Genomic DNA, 17722 nt, shown 5'->3' on the forward strand with positions numbered 1-17722 from the left:
AGTGCACGACGCAGTCTCATTATTTGGAATATATTTTACAACTGATATGAAAACAGCGATAACGTTGGTTATAAAGGCAGTACGAATGATTGGTAATGGTCCCGGGTAAAATACTACACTTCTTTTTGTGTCAGACGATGCAAGCAATGACGCAACTATAGTCTCTACGCAATTTTTCTGTGGTGTTGAAGCGAAACCTCGTAGTATGATAAAAAATGAAAATGTCGATATATATTTGGTAAACTAAATGAACGGCATAATATTTGCTATAAGTTACAGTTAAAACAATGGGTTACCGAGAAAAAATTTAAGTAGGTCAAAGATTTAATTACTTGTTTTTTACACGTTATATGCTAGTTCACCGTGACTTTTTGGATTTTCAAACGCATCCCCTACCTATCGAAAGCAGTTCACAGTGTCTGATATTACAGGAGATTGATGAACCACAATATGCTGGTTTCGTTTAAAATCACCAAGAGTGATATCATGAGATGGTTTCGTCTTATATTTAGTCAATGCAATTTTAATATAAATAATATTGCAATCCATTCACGTTTGCTTGTCGCATCTTTATGTTTTATTTATTTATTTGTTTTTAAATTTATGATTGCTGTTTGAGGATGTCGTAGTAATCTCAATATTCCCATGGAAAATAAAAACAAATTTAATACCACTCAATTTCCGATATTTTTGTTGGGTACTATCGTATTTCCCGGCGAATAAGTCGCTTTCCTAGACCCAAATTTTTGGCCTGATTTTGGGGGGTCGTCTCATTAGGCGAGTATGATAATAATTTTAATTTTTTGGTGTCGCCTTATTATGTATTAGGTGATGTTTTTTATGATGGACGCAATCGCGAGTTGAATATAAATTAGACTAAAATTTAAAGACAGTTTGAATTCCCGTGGTTATTATGGATTGAATATTACGCTACAAGAAAACGGCATTATAGGTTATTTTAACCAATGCGCAAACGCGGCGACCGCTCAAAAGGCATTGCATGGTAATTTGAGATTTCGATGTTGATGCGATTTAACTGCCCCGACTTGTTGGCAGGTTATATGCAAAAACCCATTTTTTCAGGCCTAAAAACGGCCTCGTCTTATTGACCGGGTAGACATATTCGCCGGGAAATACGGTAATTGATTATAACCATATGACATCTGTAAAGTGTGTAATTTACCAATTCATACGCGCCATATGGTGACGTCATTGCTGATTGTCTAGAGAGCACGTATTCAAGTTGTACCTAATCATTTTAAAAGAACATTGATATATTTTCAACTCTCACTTATTTCGTGTGAACTACGCTTATCTCGATTTTCTCCAAAATAATATAATTTTTTACCGCATGGACCAAACTGTATTGAGGCGCTGATATTCTATTTGGCGTTGATTAATATTTATATTTTAAACTTACACTTTATAACTTTGGCAACAGGACGTTGTCGGTTTAGTATTGTATAATGGAATAAGCATTTGTGATTGGAGAATAAATATCTATTTCGTCAAAAGAGACAGTACACAATAAACGTTATCCTCACAAAGGCATTACCGAAGGTGACTCATACCAAAGCATCGATGGTTTGCTTAAAATTATCTTGCTGTATCAGATCAAACATTAATTTTAATCGGTTCGTTTTCACATAAAAAGGGATTTAATAATCAAAGGAATATTGCCCTGGTGGAAACAAATTAAAACTAATAATACGATGGTAAAAGTTTGCTTTCCGTCCAAGAGTTTTCATCCGTCGGATGAAAAGTATTTCTTTATTTATAGTGAAATCAAGTGATTGTACTCAATGACCTCCGTATCACCATCATATACAATACCAACAGGTCAGTCAGTGTTTCTAAGTAAAATATGAGCTTTCTCGTCACTTAACATTTTGTCACCGATCTAGCTCAGGCAAGTCACTTTTGCTCAATCGAGCACATACAAAATTTTTCTCAGGGATTGTACCTCAAAATTACCCTAAATATCTATATCCAGATTTCAGTTTCGTCCGATGTGTATTATTCAATTTGGTTCAAATTAATTACCAAAATGCTCAATGTTTAAGGTGATATATCCCCCTTTTTATTTTAAACAATGAGCCATCGGTCACCGTCAAATAGTCGTTGATCTATCCCTATCCAAGCGCCACAAAAGTTTTTTCATAAGCCTTTTATAAATATGAAACAGGTCAGAACATGAGCTAACCAAAAATCTGTTTAAAAGTTCTGATGTAATCATTGTGATCAATGAAATATATAAATATATATATATGCCTGAATAGTGTCGCAACATAAGCAGTTGTTGCCAACATTTATGGAAAGTTGAATTAACGATTATATTTTATATATATGATTTGTTACCAGAGTTTGTGCGCCACGTCATTCAGCTGATAATTGGGACCATAGAACTAACAGCACTACGATCCTGTAAAAGTTTGTTTTTTTGTTTTTTAAAACAATTTGTTAAACATATGTCTGTTACATGCACCATTGATTAATCAGTGTTCTGGTGATTTTTAGTTAAAATTAATTGAATTAGAACGTGTCCCGAATTTATTTTAGATTTAAAAATGTGCCAGCTACACATACTGTTTGTTTTTAGACTTCGAATATTTTCCTCCAATACCAACCGCAAGTTAATGATGTGATTATGAGATGCACCGTGAATAGTCATTTCTACATTAGTCATCATTGGATTCAGTTAATACCATCATTCCTATGTTTGACACTAACTATTTCCCTGACAATTTATCCGGTAAAGACTTATCATATGTATTAAAAAATTCAGTTGATATATATATAAGTATAGTAATTTATGACGATATTGGCAGCAATATTTGAAAATCCACCGCCGGACTTTTTGAAAGTACAATATTCTGTTTAAACTCTACAACAAGTAGCGAGTGTCAAAACCAGAATAAAGACCTCCAATATGATCAAATCAAATAAATTACAACTACTGAAGAGTTTCTAAAAATCATGAAAAGTCGGAAAAATATAGAGTTGCAGCACCAAACATCGTTTATATATAAAAATACGCGTAATAATTAGTACGACTATTGGACACAAAATAAGCTTCTATCGTGTAGCTTTGATATTGCTGATGTTCCGTACTCGTTTGTGTCCATGCCGTCATCATACGAAAATAACCGATAATTTTGCCTTTATGCTCTGTATTTGTGCATTGCCAACATGTTGATACTTAGGTAGCCCATCATTATACACAAATAATTTTGTGACACAAGTCTGGTAATAATAAAGCAATTTCTTACGACATCTAGAAAAAGGAAAGTTGTCCTGATATCAGTATTTCGTGGGTATAGGGAAGCATTATCACGGTAATTTCAATACAATATTTCCCGTCAAATTGTGGTGTATATAGCCGAAAAATGGAGCTGCTTTTCAATTATAAATTTTGTCATTGTGGAGACTGTTTGCAATAAAAGCAAGAAACCAAATCAAATTCAATACTAGACGGAAATGGCAGTAAGAATAAATTTTTGTCTCTTGGCATTATATTATCAACGTTGGCATCTCTGTCCCCAAAAAGAGCTCGATACAGATAGTAAAATGAAATTCTGATCATACAATATGTGGGATGTAGTTTATTATTTTAAAAAAATATGTATTTTTGGCAGGTCAAGACGATTATTCAGAAGTTTATCTTACTGCAATCGATGTACAAATTTTTATTTTCGTTTGAACATGAGTGAGACTTATATATTTACAGTTTCTTTTTATATCTTAAAATGTTGGTAGTCAGGAACTGAAACTGAAATAAAACCAAATTTATATGATAAAATAGCAAAATGTTTTTTAAATCCACCACAATATTTCGTTTTAATACAAATTTCAATGCAACAAAAAAAAAAAACAGCTGTACGTTAATTATATCCCTGCTATGAGACGTGGTATAATATATCAGTTTCAAATTTTATTAATTCTTGTTTTCCATTTTTAACAGTTCTGACTTTGCTAAAATACGAGCAATGTAAAGCTACAGAAAATCGATATGATGTATACCAGTGGTAGGCAACCACCGGGCCGCGGCCCATCGCCTGTCCGCGGAAAGATTACTGCCGGTCCGCAGAGAGGTGACACAAAAACGGACAAGGCCGTAATAAAACCTTCACAATCTCACCACAAACCCTACGACTAAAAAACAGCACCCAACAGTAAACCAGACAAACACAACACCTAGGGTCGGAAAAAATGCGGCCCGCGAGCTAATTTGTTGCGGCCCTTGAACGACCCGACATTTGATAAATAAAACAAAAATTAATCCCAAATTTAATATTGTCTCTACACGGATTTATGCGTTGACAAGTGCTGCTGTACGGCGCTTCTCATGTAACAAGTAGCGTCGGTTCTATATCGTTCGAGTTAGTTTTGATTTTTAAAATTTGAAAATGTCTGGAAAACGGAGCGACGCGGGTCGACCATTCCAAAGTGCTTGAACCGAAATTTTTTTTTTTTTTTACTTGCGCATTCTAAAACCAGTTTGCTCGATATGCCCAGTCAGCATCGCAGTTGTTAAGGGTTTCAATGTTAAACTCGTTACGAAACGAGTCGTCGAAAATTCGACCCCGACACCCGGGACTGCGCCACAGATCATCTGTGCGACAGTGCAAAACGTGTAATGTGCACGTTCGGAGGAACATATGGCCTTGAGCAGCTTTATCTAAAATGCATTACACTTAGATTAAATTTCGAACTCGCTTGTCAGATCATCATTTGGACGACGAGTTGCCATAAAAACATCATCTTTCACATTGATAATAAGTATATAAAAACAATGTATTATTGGATAATAAAAAAACGCCACATATACATCTTATTGGGACAGAGTTTCAACACAGCAATAGAAGGGTAGCAATGCGGATGCGCCATAATTTGAAGTTTAATTATGGTAGCGATTGTTCGAAGGCGGAAATATTGCGGCCCGCGCGCTACCAGAAATGTTTATATTTGGCTCGCAAGTATATTAAGTTTGCCGACCACTGCATAACACTACTGAGCAACATGTCTGATTTCATAAACAATTGCCATGTCAGTATGTCGCAATAATGCTGGGTCAATTGTTTTCTCTACGCCCGTATAAGAATGTCCGACTAAGATCTCCCCAACAAAACATTGTTAACTTTCCCGAAATCTTAATGTGAGGCCTGGTTTTCAATATTGATAACTACAAAAACAAAATAGGCTGGAAGTAAGAAACACGTTACGTGTGTCAATGTCGACCATATCTCGAATATGGGAACAGTTAATGGCCATCAAACAAATACAGACATCACATTAAAAAGTATCACCGTCATTTTTAGTATATTGTCAACATAAATTTCCTAATGCGTATAATTTATTGCATAGGCTTAGTTCGTTAGTATAAAGGTGGTCCGCCAAAAGTTTGGTCAAGCTTTACCGGTCCGTCACTTGAAAAAGGTTGCCGACCACTGATGTATACAATGGATTTACTCCTTATAGAACGGAATGGTTGGTACAAATCTACTTCATAATGAAAATATGTAGTTTATTATATTTAGGACCAAATACAGATGTCAATGCTAATTCAATTTGATATATTTTCAGAAATGAATGTGCTGTCAACATTTTTCCCTGCGACGATCAAACCTCAGCCAGTTTACAGTTGCCAAACTTTTGAAGTGAGACGGGGAGGTCGTGTATATAAAGAAAGCGTTAGATTGGCGCATGGTTGCAGGTATACTTCTTTATAGAAACACTGCGATTCAACTCTTATCAATAACTCCCGGTTAAATTAGCCTTGCTTTTGTCGAACTGTTATTTCAAACCAGGCTCTAATTTAATAGGTTTTACAGGCCAAAAACAGCAATGCACTAAAATAACGTTGAATTTTGAATGGCAAATCACAATAATTATGTTATGATTATGTGTGTGAGTACCGCTCAGCCAATCACACTTCAACGATTCAGAACTTCAACGAAAGTTCGATGTCAATAATTGATGAAGAATGAATTTTATTGATTTTCTGGACAATTGGATGAAGGAATCCTTTTTCCTGTGGCGTTCGTTAAATAATATTAAAATGGAAAGTGCTGTTCCAGGTTGTATATAATTTGTATTTTGAATATATTTGTACTATTATCTTTAATACTGCCAGTTTGTTACATAGTGCAATAAGAATATTGTGCAATATTAATCAAGAATAATAAATTAAGAATTAATTAATACATGGATATTTGTAGAACACGAAAAGTGCAGATAAATGATAAAGCCTTGACGCAAAATTATCAAGCCTTCCAAGCGATTCCTAGAAATTTAACTTTGAAACATATTAGAAAGATGAAGAAAACTATGCAAACAAACTGAACGATCTGACCAAAACTACTGAAACTGTAAATACATGCTCTGCAGACTGCATTTCCATGAGAGCTAATGTGTTAAACTTGTTTGTTTAGATCACATTTTGTCTTACCGTATGGGCTGAATTTTAAATTGCCAAAGTCTATTGTACATTATAACGAAACGTAGAGAAACATAAAAAACTGTCATTTGGTGAAAGTGCATCCCCCAAAAATCACTTTTCATTGTTCATTCGCTTGGAGACGGAAATTTTAGGTACAATTTGCTTTTATATTATGCAGTAGTTCGCTTTGCCTCAATACACTCATATGGCTGACTGACCTCAGGCGTATAAATAAATCGCATTTGGTTTCTTAGCATGCTTGTATAATCAGTATACTATTGAACTTTGTATAAGACTTTGTTTACTGAATGACGTTTGGACAAACTGCGTAAAATTGGATCTTTAAAGGACTATGAAGGAAAAGTATACATTGCAAATGGAAGCGTGGACAGCCACCGATATATATCCTGTTCGGGTAGGAGTGTTAAGTTAGCTATCTGTGTGATTACTGAATTCTTTTGCGAGATTTCCAGCGGCCAGACCCGGATGACCACATTTACAGACAATAAACATAGGTTTAGTATCGTAACTGGTCATCAGTAATATATATATTAGACCGACGTTTGATTCAAATCATCCGTGAATATAATTCCACTGCGGTGCGGTGCCTAAAATTTTTCGAAAAAGATTTGTGTGCTATCTCAGACTTACAACGTTTGACTTGAACCTACACGAACTGTTGTTTTATTTTTAGGGCTAGGCATTTTCCAATACCTAGTAAACCTGTTTTATCAATAACTAACTGGGACGAAAAGAGTCATGTGCTCAGCCCTATTTATCTTGCAATAACTTAGTCTCGTTTTTTCTTCTAGGGTCGAGTGTAGACTATGGACTAAACAATAAGTGGAATTATGTTTCAATTTCTTAGCCTTTTATAATGCAGATTAAAGTTTGCTATTTTTATGGTTCGCTACTGTGAACAGACCTAACAATATCGACGAGGCTAATATCCTGGTACGATGTAAATAAGCGTTGATCTCTAATACTATGCTAGCATCATTTTAGTACTGTTATACTGCGCAGGCTTGATTAGACAATACACTAAAATTAGAACATGAAAATTATTTGTGCTGGAATGAGTAAATGTGGTACAAAATCCGTCCATGCGGCATTGGCAGAATTAGGATACAACGTCTACGATTTCCCAGAAAATTTCGATTATTTTGGCAACGAATACAAGAGGTTTGAACGTGAAGGTTGGACAGTGGAAGATTTCCAGAGAATGTACGAAGACGTCGAAGTTTCCATTGATGGACCATTCTATTTCTTTTGGGAAGAAGCGATGGAGGCGTTTCCAGAGGCTAAGGCGAGTATCATAACTAATTAGCGTGAACACAAATCTTTTCAAATAGTTGATCAAATTCCAAGTTAATAACCCTTCACGCGCAACTCCCTGTCATTTTGAACTCATCATTTGTACTTATTCGAACGTTGATCTAAACTCGAATTTTAGCTCGACAAAAGTGAGTATAATACAAAGGTTCAGGTAGCTGATTCTACTACATAGTTCATTCCCTCATTGTATAACAGACGACTTGATCTGCGACTCGATTTGACAAATATCATCAAACCGTATTTGGCATATTCATATAATTGAGGGAGGGGTATAGTACTGCTTGTACAGAAACAATGTGTGTAATAATATCAAATTTGCGCTTAGCATTTTTAAGGAGGCATATGTCGCACAAATGAAAATGTTATTTCGATATAATTTTCATATTCAACTGCAACACACGCAAATATACAAAAACCATCCCGGCTCTATTTTTATAATTTCCTTATGTTTATCGGATAATAGACTTTTATTATTCGAATACTTACAATACAAATTATAATTTTATTAACATAAAATTTGTTAATCCAATTTATTCTCGGTAGCCTAAAGGTGATAAGATATAATATTCATATATTCAATATATATATATAATATTTCAGTTAAATTATTATAGGTTATACTTATGGTCAGAGATAATGATGATGCTTGGTTTAAAAGTTGGTCCAATCACTGCAAGAAAGGTGCTGAGATGGATTTTAAATATTATAATTATCTGTCCCCAACTTGGAGAAAGTTTTTTACTTTTGCGGTGGACTCAGGTAGATCTTAAAGAAATATTTGTTAGTCTAATAGTCTAATTTATTTGTTTTAAAAAATCAACAACATTAATATTTTTATTTTCATATAGGACTGCTCTGTTTGGGTGGGCCAAGATATAACTTGAGAACGACAAATTTAATTCCGTTGGATTTACCTCATAAACAAGCCTACAGAAGACACATCGCACACGTTCTGCACGTTAGTAAAGCCTTTATTACGAAAAGTCATGCGTGCGTAGTAAAATACCAAATATATACGTGCCAGTTTTAATATCTAGGAAATTAGATTTCGTTTTAAGTCATTTTTTAAAAATTTTGTTTCAATTATATTTATCATGTGAACCTTTGTAATATAGGGAATGTCAAATTAGAAATATTAAACTTGGTTTGCTAGACTTGGATGCTCAAATTGAATATCCGCCTTATAATAGTTATTGTTCAGAAATTACCGTTTGACATGCGTCTGTTCACCCCTACTATGACATATGTAACGCGGGATAGTGCGTCCCAAAATGTCCCGCTTCTTGTATACTTGTTCGATTTGTATGAATCTCCCTCATTTGAATTCTATAACTATTTGCTTAAAACTCTAGTCTAACGCAGAATATACCCAAAATTTTCTGTATATGCCGTTTTCCCACAATATATATTTACCATCTATGCTACATGGGGCAAGCGTGGTACACATTTTTGAAACATGTTTAACACGCTACGGGTTGTTCACATTCCTATGTTGTATAAGGAGTTTCATAAATGGGTATAGCAGACGATAAAACTTACGTCAATGCGCACGGTGCAATAAATATCAACTTGTTGTTAATGCTTGTTTTTGGACGCGTTTAGTGGCCATAACGATCGTTTCAAAATTTTGTTGTTATTGTTATTTTCTTTCGTCATTATCATTAAAAAATCGCTTTTCTCCTCGAATACTGGACCAATTGCTTTGGAATTTTCAGTGGTTCAAGATTGATTTTTTTGCCAGAAGGCTATTACTTTCATTTATTCCTGAATTTTCTATGAATCTTATGAGATCTAATATTTCATCCAAAATTGCGCTGTATTAATTTTTAATTATGGGAACACGGTTTTTAATCCGCCAAGCGTGACGGCTGACTGTGAAAATTCTTGCGACTGAAAACCCGGAACTTTTTGAGGGTACGGTACCGGTAACGTCAAAGGTAAACCCTGCTTCGCTCTAGTCCACGTGTCCATATATTTGAGCGTTGCTCTCTTGTTAATATTATATTTTTACAATCCATTTTGTAGTTTTTATTAATGTGATGTAAAAATAAGCCATATACAATGGACTTAACTTGTTAACTTTATAATACGTTGTTGTCAAATCACGCTCTCAGAATTATTTTTTTTACAGAAATGTCCAAAAGAAAAACTTCTGCTTTACAATTGCAAAGAAGGTTGGGTTCCACTTTGTGAATTTTTGGATAAACCAATACCGAACAAACCGTTTCCACACGTTAACGTTAAAGGGGAACTATTGGACTATATATGGCAGTCTCCGACTTTTAAACAAGTAACAAAAAAACGATTCTTGCCACTGGTGCTTTGGTCGTAACTAGTATGTTGACAGGATTCTTTATCGGTCGTAAATATTTCTAGATTATATATATATACATTAGTTTAGTGTTAGAGCTGTTTTAGAGGAGTAAATAAATTTATCGTTTGAATTCAATAATAGTATTAATTACGTCTTGTGATCTCCACTCTGCATTGAATAACGTATATATCATTATCTCTTTCACCAAAACGGAAATATCATTATCATGAACATTTTTGAAAATTGTTATTCAACCTACAGGTCTGTATGAAATTTCAATCTGAGTCAACTCTGGAATAAATTGTTTTTAACAATGTCACGAAATTGATAGAGCAACTAGAGACGGCATTATGCATGTACATATAAATTGAAATAACCGTATATGCATTGTTTCAGTGAGGTTCTGTAATTTGTTTCAGAGGAAGTAGATTTTGCAGTGGCTTACACTTTTTAGAAAACGGCACTGCCCAACATGGATCAATTTTTGCTACAAACGAAAATAAAACTTCAATGTGGTGATCAGGACATATAGCCTACAAATGTCAATATTTGTGTAGTCTGAAATCCATAAAACTCGGTATATTCTGGAACGAATCGTTCAAGAAAAAACTGAAACAATCTTCAAATGCCCATTCAATTCATTTATATAAACGACGTGTTTAGAAGCGCAAGAAATGAAATTTGTCCCGACGGAAGGTGGGGTATAGTTAAAGGTCACCAAAAGACTGAAAAGGGAGAGGTGGGTGATTTCGATGGAAGGTGGGGAGGTTGAAGTCACTAGAAGGCTGAACCGTAAAATTAGGAAGTAGATAAAATTTCGTCGGACAGAGGGGTGGTTGAAGTCACTGGAAGCTTGACTTGCTTGTATACCCACAGTGGGACTTGTGCCGTCAGCTCGTTTAAATACGGTCGTAGACTAATTAAGATATATTTTCTTATTTATCGACTAAAAAAGATAATACGGGCACGGCTCAATTACACGGCGAGGTGAAAATGAAAACAGAGCAACTAAAATCTGTTCTATGATTGACTTCTCAATTCAAAAATCTATTCCATATTTGTGTCTGCCATTTTTGAATCTCGAATTTTGTTATATATATATATGTAAATTCGGGCTACGAAGTAGCTCAACTCATTTGCAGGTTAACAAAGAGCACAATCATAAATGTTAAAAAATAATCGAATGTAATTGAAATTGTCAGTCGGGGTTGAACATTGATTTCTAAAATATTAAATCTCCAAATTTGAATTCCCACACAGGGGCGTAGTCAGAAAGTAGCTCAACTCATTTGCAGGTTAACAAAGAGCACAATCATAAATGTTAAAAAATAATCGAATGTAATTGAAATTGTCAGTCGGGATTGAACATTGATTTCTAAAATATTAAATCTCCAAATTTGAATTCCCACACAGGGGCGTAGTCAGAAATTTTTAAAAGGGGGGGGGGGGGGGGGGGGTTGGCGGGTCCGATCGGACGCTGGAATACGCGTGTTTTAGTAGTCTTGGGGGTCTCAACGGAAAATTGCTATCTATGATACAAAAAAATGATTTTATATTTTTTTTAAATTTCAATGGGGGTCGATCCGCAAAACCACCTCCTGGCTACGCCACTGGTCTCACAGTCCTTCAGACGATGATGCTGATTCTAAGGGCATACTTCGTTGAATTTAATGGACTGTCTCATTGTGCCCCAGGGTCTGTCCGATCAAATCAATTTATTTTATAGCCCACACTATGGAAAAGTACTGAAAAAATTGGTCAATTGTTCCACTACTGTGAAAAACCTTTTATTTAGGGCGTATTGTTGTAGTATTTACAGCTGCAAGCTCTGGTTGTTTTCTAACAAATATAATTATGAAAAAGGTAAAATTTCATATACCGGTAATAATGCTTATTGCGTAATTCAGTGTGTTTCTAGATCTGAGAATGTCCGTCACAAAATGGCATCTGGAGACAATTCCTTTTTCGAGGCACTCCATAGAAAAAAATTTGTGGTTGTTTATGACGAGATGCAGGGATTCTAATAACATCCTAATACATTCATCATTTGATTCCCAGATAGGCCTACTGTTTGTGACGGGCTATCTCGAATTCTATACTTCACTATTGGCCTCCTAGGTTACTGTATTAACTCTTTTTGAGATCTACTGTGAATCTGATTGTCGAATCAGCTGCTTTATGTATTTATTTATTGTTCTATTTTTGTTTTTGCTTATGTTTATTTGTTTGTGTTATTTTATATGGACCGCAGCGGTCTGGAGTAATAAACGAATTGAGAATTTAATAGCAGTAAAAAATGACTTAAAGCATTGTCACAAGAAATCATATTGGTTGCCCAAGTATGCAAAATTCATTAAAGCTGTGTGAAAGTCCACGAAAAAGTGTTCATCGTGTGAAGAAAGCCTATATTTCATAAATCCTCAATAGATTTTCATTGAAGTTAGAAACTGGAAAGTGCATAAAATATTCAAATGAGCTGAAAACTTTTGCAATGACTGACTTTTCAGTGTTATTCAAATAAAGCGTAAATATGTGGGCAAAGTCTCGAGGCTAGCTCTATCATACCCAAGTGTTATAAGAAGATGGTACCAATAGTTTTGGAAAAATTAATTTTGATTTGATCCAGCTAAATGGTGATGCTTCTTCAATGTAGCGTAATTTTGAAGTAAAGTTTTGCATTTCAACGGGATGGCCAAAAACGAATACTCAACTATTCAGAATACGCTCTGAACGGATATATATTTTTTAAATATATATGCAACAGTGGCGGCGCGTCAATAGGGCCAACCGGGGCAATGTCCCGGTTGTTTTTTCGGTATAATAAAAAATATTCGAAAAATACCTCAATATCAGTTGCACAGACTGTCTACACTAGCCATATTCTTCCGACATGGTTCATTTTTCGCTCGCAAAGCCTTCGCCGAACGTCGACGGGGCGACGCCGATTTTGCCCCGGTTGCTCATTGTATATCGTATTCTCTCTTTTATCTTCCAATCGCCGCGTTTGTCTCGTTTGTTTTCTGTTTCTTTTACTAAATCATCGGGGCCGATCGGGGCTAGCCCCGAAATTATGACGACACAATGCCGACGTTTCTTACAACAACGTGTTGACATATTCACGCATTCCTTCTCGTTCGTTGGTTGCTTGAAGAGTTGATAGTTTCCTCGCCTTCGTTTTTGTCGCTTGTTTCGCTATTTGAATCAGTTAGAGACCTTTAGTCCATTTGCTTTCGATATTCCACATTCCTTTTGAGCTCCTCACTTCTTTTGGCTTCGCATTTCTTAGCCTTAGACCTCATAATGAATAAGGTTGATGCACTACTTCGCACTCCGTTTTCGCAGCTGCCGCTGGAACAAAAATTAGAGGTACAACGTCTTGGGCCATATCAACCAAAAAATTGTTCATTGGAACAATCCCATGACGGAGGAAAGCGTCGGCGTACATTCTGCGCAGAAACTTGGTATAAAAAACACGAATGGTTGTGTTACAGCGAGGACAAAAATGCACTTTTTTGTTTTTATTGCTTACTTTTTGCTACCGCCCGTGACTCACGTTGGTGTAAATTTGGTTTTAGAGATCTTAAACATCTTTCCGAGCGTGCCAGGGATCATCAATCTTCTATGGAGCATCTGGACAATGCAGTAAAATACCGAACATTCGGAAATGTTAATATTGCAGCACAGTTGGATGAAGGACGCGCGGTTTCTATTCATCGGCACAACAAAACGTCGAGAAAAACCGCCATGTTCTCGGTCGATTGATAGATGTTTTGAAGTTCATTGGTCGTCACTAGCTGTCCCTCCGTGGGCACGATGAACGGGCTGGCTCTTCTAATAGAGGGATATTTTTGGATATGGTGGAATACACCGCATCCCTAGATACAGTATTGAGAGATCATCTTGATGCCGCAACTGTTTCGAAAGGGACATCTAAGGATATCCAAAATGATTTGCTCGACTCAATGTATAAAATTTATTTACGACATTTGGCTCTGGAAATTGAGAATTGCCAGTTCCTTTCGATTCAGTCTGACGAGACAACTGACAGCACGTGCGTTTCTCAACTGGCTGTGATTTTTCGGTTTGTGAAAGATGGTAAACCTACCGAGAGATTTCAAAGCTTTGTACCAATCGTTGATCGCACGGCTTGCGGGATATCGGCTGTACTGAAAGAAGTGTTACAGCCTTACAACGCGAAGTCAAAATTGATAGCTCAAACTTATGACGGCGCGGCAGTCATGAGTGGGTCGAAACATGGTGTTCAAGTTTATATAAAAGAAGATTTTCCTCATGCGCATTTTTCACATTGTTATGCACACCAATTTAACCTCGTTATTTAAAATATGTGTCTTGATACCCCTCTCGTCCGTATATTTTTTGCAAATGTTTCGGGGTTTTCTTCATTTTTTTCCGTTTCGCCGAAGTGCTCTGACCTCCTTCGCCAGATATGTAGCCGCCGTCTCCCAGCTTGTGCACCAACACGTTGGAACTTCCAATCACGCGTGGTGCAGGGCGTGTCCGAAATTAGATCTGAGCTCATTGAGTGTTTCAATGGCATTCAGAGCTCTCCGGTTTGGGACGAACGCTCTGTGAGGGAGGCGGCAGGTCTAAAGCGTCTGCTAGAAGATGGTGAGTTTTCATTTTTTCTCGCTTTTTTCTCCACAATATTCTATCACGTGGATGTATTATACGGCACATTGCAGTCAAGGCTAATGGATGGAGCGTCTGTGCAGTCGTGTATTTCAGACTTCTGCGATGCTGTATCTCGTATCCGGGAAACAATAAAATACGACGACACATGGAGTGCTTCTTTACGCCGCGGGCAAACAACGCAGCGTTTGATTTTGTCTGCAAAGGAATGCTGTGACATTCTGGTGAATCAAATAGGCGATCGTCTGCGCACTGAACACCTTGCCGTGTTCTCTTTGATGAACCCCAAACATTTTTCAAAATTTGTACGTCAATTTCCCATCCATTTGTTCGCTACTGTTTCCAAATTTTACCCCATGATAAACGTGGGTAAATTGGAAAATGAATTGCGATGTATATACACCAATCAAACTTTTTTGAACATCACATCAACTTGCGCGCTCTATGGGTTCCTCATAGATAACACTCTAGTAACTACCTTTGCCGCGTCTGCAAAATTTCTGGACATCATTTTGACGACGCCTATTCTTTCCGCCGACGCAGAGTGAACATTCAGCACGCTGAAACGTATTAAAACGTATCTCAGAAACACAATGAAGCAAGATAGATTAAATTCCTTGGCTGTTTTATCCATTCACAGAGACGTTATTTCTGGGATGCATGACTTTAATCAGCGCGTTATTGAGCATTTTGCTTCCAAGAAACCGCGGCGTGTTGCATATATGTTCAAGCAGTAGAAGTCTAGCAGCATATATATCTATGAGTGAGCGACGCATGTCCTTATCTTTGCATTAACTTTCCTTTCTTCATAGTAACGTTTTAAACCTTATTTTAGGTTTTGTCTGCTTTCCCGAAGTTTCTGTTAATATGTCATTGTACCCATATTGCCTTTCCTTTTGAAAGAGGTTTCAAAATAAACTATGTCTATATTTATTAATCCCTTGACTTGGACCGGTTTTAAAGACACTTTCTTATCGTTAAAAATTGTCGCTTTTGCTGATTGGTTGTTACCGATGGAATGGTTTTTATACTCATAAAATGATGGGAGAACTTACAGCGCTCATCCTGTCCCCGTAGATGGGGGTGACTTGGTCCCGCAGTAGCTTGCCCCGGTTGTCAAAATGACCACGCGCCACCACTGATATGCAATATATATATTCTAAAGTTCTAAACTGTGAACAACTTTATTTGGAATATTACAATATTCTGTATATCTTTGCTTCCATCATATTTGAAATACATGCTTTTCCCTTACTGGTTGATGCCAAATTTAGGTCTAAAAATCGACAATTTGCAAATTTAGATATTTTAAAGTTTTCCTAAAATCGAGAATCTACTACTTCCAATATAATAAACTTGTAATAGGTTTGAATATTCAATTCGTTTTGAACATCCTGATTTTGGGGTTTCATTTTCATCAACTGCTTAAACCATACAAAAGCAGATTTGCAGTTTTGGGGAATGTTTCCATATTTAAAGGGTGGTAATTATTTTGTTCTTAGCCATGAAACAATTTGTAACCCATAAAAAGTACGGTAATGTATTTGACTGACCATCTGCACTTGTAGCCTACATGTGATACTTACTGGATATGCAAATACAATTATATTTCAGTTAGGAATTTAGAGCCTGAAATGGATCTCGATGTTGAAAAAAATTTGCTGTTTGGGCGATTACACAAAAGATATAAGTGGAAACAATTGTTTTTGACTGCGCTCATAAAAACGCAATGACTTCCATTGGAGAGATTACACCAAAGTCTTCAGTTGATCCCGCAAAAAAAGAATAGAAGCGCGCTCTAGTTCTATTTATAGGTATGGCTTCGGTAGCTTACTACAAAACCAGGCCACGCAATGACATTGAGATCGCCTCGCAAAATACGGAATTATCGATAAAATATAGCCAAATACATGTAAATGGGGAAGCGATTACAATAAACCACATTGGGTAATGTTCTGTGGTCGTTAATGTTCGCTTTTGACTGGTACGTTGGACATATTATCATCCACGACTAACGCAAATTGAAAAAAAAAAAAACAGTTAGAATTAGCACGGTATGGTTGGGGAGGCCGTAACCGACCACCGGTTACATGAAACCAATTCCTAACGCTTAGCACGATGAGCCACGCCGCCTCGCCACTAATACGAGCCAACAGCAAGAAACGAATCAAGATCAGGCGAATAGGCTATGCAAGAAAAATTGACGCAAATATTCGATTTCTGTCAAATACCATAATAATTGCATTACGCGCCATGAAAAAGTTGGAAGTCCATCGTCAAAACGAAAGAGCCTTCAATTGATACCACAGAAATGAGAGAGAAGCGGACCCCCTGTATATATCTGGGGCTGCAACAGACTAGACTGAAATTAGCGGTTAGTACGTGTCGTTAAATCTTTGGAATTATATTGATGGTTATGAAACGAGTAAACCATTTTGTAAAACCATTTTGTCAACTGTCGGAAGAGATGTCAAAAAATAAGAACATGAGAAGCAGTCATAACCACCAACGACTGATAACCATGGTATAACTCGAGCCGGAAAGATTCACGGTTGAATGCATATGTCAATCAAACTGTCGCTCATGGGCGAGCCTCTTGTTGTGCCTGACGGTGTTTTGCAATTTCCTCCAAGTTTGGGCGCTGTACCGTTGTCGTACATGATATTCTTTTTACGAATTTCGAAGAAAACTGGTCTCATTCTATGCGAAGCCAACTTCTGATTTATCGATAGTATAAACAGTTTTCTAGAAGCTGTAGTACTGTATGGTAGAACTTAGATACCGTACTGTAGACAGAAACGAGAATCGACTGACAAATCAGTAAAAGCTGGAAAGTCTTAACTCTAAACTGGAAGAGGAATTTGAAACACCAAGCACCAGGGAATTGTGTGTCTACTTCTATACCTAGTCTACTTTCCTTAATACATATAACAGAATGGAAAAAAACCAGTAGGCTACCGGTACTGTAGTAGTCTACCGTAAAG

The 17722-nt window shown here is 36.4% G+C and overlaps 1 protein-coding gene across 2 annotated transcripts; it reads left to right on the forward strand.

Moving 5' to 3' along the window:
- The first annotated feature begins 6764 nt into the window (after positions 1–6764).
- LOC120331602 (uncharacterized) lies at positions 6765–10593 on the forward strand. 2 transcript variants are annotated; one of them, XM_039398698.2, is made up of 4 exons: positions 6779–7745; positions 8389–8533; positions 8623–8732; positions 9906–10593. In XM_039398698.2, exons 1-4 carry the CDS (start codon positions 7494–7496, stop codon positions 10104–10106), a joined length of 708 nt encoding a protein of 235 aa, XP_039254632.1. In that variant the 5' UTR covers positions 6779–7493; the 3' UTR covers positions 10107–10593. The 2 variants fall into 2 exon arrangements, with proteins under 2 accessions (XP_077969824.1, XP_039254632.1); XM_078113698.1 differs by lacking the exon at positions 8623–8732 and having other exon boundaries at positions 6765–7745; positions 9906–10108.
- Positions 10594–17722: the final 7129 nt, after the last annotated feature.

The sequence above is a fragment of the Styela clava genome, chromosome 6, assembly GCF_964204865.1.
Source record: "Styela clava chromosome 6, kaStyClav1.hap1.2, whole genome shotgun sequence".
NCBI lineage: Eukaryota > Metazoa > Chordata > Ascidiacea > Stolidobranchia > Styelidae > Styela > Styela clava.